Genomic DNA, 2,500 nt, shown 5'->3' with positions numbered 1-2,500 from the left:
CTGGAGGGAGAGAAAAAAAACAAGATGTAGCTCAAGCAAACCCAAGCAATCTTGTTTCTTGAGAGAGATAAGAAACAAAAGCTCGGACTCTCACTTCATTTCAAGTGAAGAAGACTCAAAGCTCTTTACAATTGGTAATTTCACGTAGTAAAAGAGATAATCTGTGATGTGAAAGGTTTCTTCGGAAACACGTGACATCTTAAACTACCAGCCATGTAACGTGGTAGGGTGGAGAAGCGGCGAGCAGGTTCCCTTCACGGGGCAAGAAAAAAGCGAAAATGACTTCTACCCCATATTTAACTGGCCCTGCGATATCGCTTCCACTTTTTTCGAGGAGCGTACATGCAGGCAAGGGGAGACCTTAAAAAGCTCAGTGCAAGGGAAATATTTAAGAAGACTCACCAGAGACCTGGTGGAATCCATCAAGAAAATACTTGGCAGAGAACTTTTCATTGATGTATGAGAATCAGTTTCCTGCACTGCGAATGCGCAGTGCCGCGGATTTTGCAGATTCGCGATATTTGTCTCAGTATGCCTGCTCAGAACTTTGAAAAAGTTTTTTTATAGTTACCTTCCTCTCCCTCTCCTCTATGAGTGAAGCTCTTCTCTTTTGCAACATCATTTCCCGTTCTTTGCCTTCTACATTCCGCTTGATAAGAATCCTGATTTTGTGCTTCCTCGCCTAACAAAACAATTTGCATTACATCAAACGAGACCTTCCTTCTAAAACTTCATGTAACCAAATTAAAGCGGCATTTTTTTCCCGAGACAAATTACTTTCCTTCTCTACACTTGGAAATTTGCTCAAAAATGTTTTGGCCATTTATTTCTTTTAAGACTAGCCTCTGGCACTAGCCACCTGGTAGCGAATCTTTAGGTGATGTTTTAGTAAAGAAATCTGTAGCTGTTTGGCAACGTAGAACTGAAATTCATGTAACAATTTGACTCTCTCGAACACATATTTTACCGAAGATTATCGTTGGATGCTCCAGGAACTAAGATAAACCCAGGACCAGTGGGAATTCTTTCCACCGATCAACAAGTCGACAAGTCGTCCAAAACTAGGGAAAAGTAGTCCCTTACGGTTTCGGAAGGGATGTTTGTGCAATTTTTGGCTCTTAAAAAGGTCACCTAGCAGTTTCGGATGAGCAAATGGTTCGGTTGGAAGTTCTCAGAAGGTAACGTTCAGCTAGCAATTTCTGAAATGAAGATATCTTTCTCTAAAATTTCGGACACTTCAATGTTCAGCTAAGATATCCGAACAGATCAAATTCTCCTAGGTGATAAAAAAAATCTCTTTAGACAGTCTTTATACATTACAAGGAGCCTAGAAACGTCTCTTAAAGGCTTTCGGATTAATTTACTCGTTGGTTCGTGCTCTTGTAGTTCCAGTCTCTGTTATCCAAAGTTATTTCTGCCTTTATGAAAACGAGCAGCAATTCAGTGTATTTGCCTTCATGAATTTACGAGCAAAAATCTTTTTTTCCGTGGCTGACTACTGGAGAGGGAGTACGGGAATAAAAGTACAGTTAAACTATTACTAAGTGGCGAGGTATCCTGAAATCACGGTTGCTCAACAACGCAACACTGTCAGGGGCGTAGCACAAATTTCTCAAAGGTAGGGTCACACTGTGTCAAACAGACGGTACTCACCAGATTGTGGCGTTTTCGCCACCTGAATACTGTAGGTTGTTTGCTTATTAAAAGGCTCACAAAGGGAAGGGGGGGTCACGGGCACCCCAGGACCCCCTTAGCTACGCCCTTGACTGTAATATGATGTATCATATTACCCTCACTATGTGAACCTTGGTCCAATTAAGCTTCCCGACGTTGTTAAATTAAATACCTGTCTTCTGATTTATGATCACATAATAGACAAAAAAACCCACACATTTTACTCTGTCCCTTGTATCTGAGCAACATAATAGACCAATTTCGATATATTAAAATTCAGTCCGAAACAAAAGGCATCATCTCGAGGCTCTGGGGAATAAATATAAGGATTTGTATGAGTTTATTCCCCAGAGCCTCGAGATGATGCATTTTGTTTCGGACTGAGTTAAACATTTGAAGGACTGAATTATGACAGTGGAAGTACATCCTCTCAGCATCTAAATCCTTGTTCCTTTAGAATAAATATTGGAAAATTTTGCCCAACAATTAATGGATGCTATAATTGGAATGATATCCCTATGTCTGTTCGTGAAAAACCAACCAGAAAATTCTTTTAAAAAGCACTCTATCGGCATTATCTTGCTCAGTATTGATCACTCCCATATCAACTCTTATATCCAATGTGTACTGCTTCAATAGAGCCGTTTATACGAGAGAAAATAAGCCGCGGCGTACATAATACGCGAAAGGAACTATTTATACGAGTATAAACTCCCAGGCCAGGATAAGCCGCGGCTTGAGAAAGCCGTGAACGTAGATTTTGTACCATTTATACGGAAGTTTTCGCGTCTTATGGAAGCCGCGGCCAGAGTAAGCCGCGGCTTAT

General features: G+C 40.8%; 1 protein-coding gene across 1 annotated transcript in view; it reads right to left on the bottom strand.

The window, feature by feature from the left end:
* LOC138020195 (microtubule-associated protein futsch-like) overlaps positions 1 to 2,500 on the bottom strand; it is a 19,387-nt gene that overhangs the window by 11,895 nt on the left and 4,992 nt on the right. The window contains exons 4-5 of the mRNA XM_068867220.1: positions 572 to 682; positions 403 to 409 (exon numbers count right to left, since the gene is read on the bottom strand). Of these exons, the coding sequence (XP_068723321.1) occupies positions 403 to 409; positions 572 to 682 (118 nt within the window). The remainder of the gene's footprint in view (positions 1 to 402; positions 410 to 571; positions 683 to 2,500) is intronic.

The sequence above is a fragment of the Montipora capricornis genome, chromosome 10 (assembly GCF_036669925.1).
Source record: "Montipora capricornis isolate CH-2021 chromosome 10, ASM3666992v2, whole genome shotgun sequence".
Classification (NCBI taxonomy): domain Eukaryota; kingdom Metazoa; phylum Cnidaria; class Anthozoa; order Scleractinia; family Acroporidae; genus Montipora; species Montipora capricornis.
The sequence above is the reverse complement of the archived record's forward strand: the minus strand, read 5'-3'. Positions and strand labels throughout refer to the sequence as shown.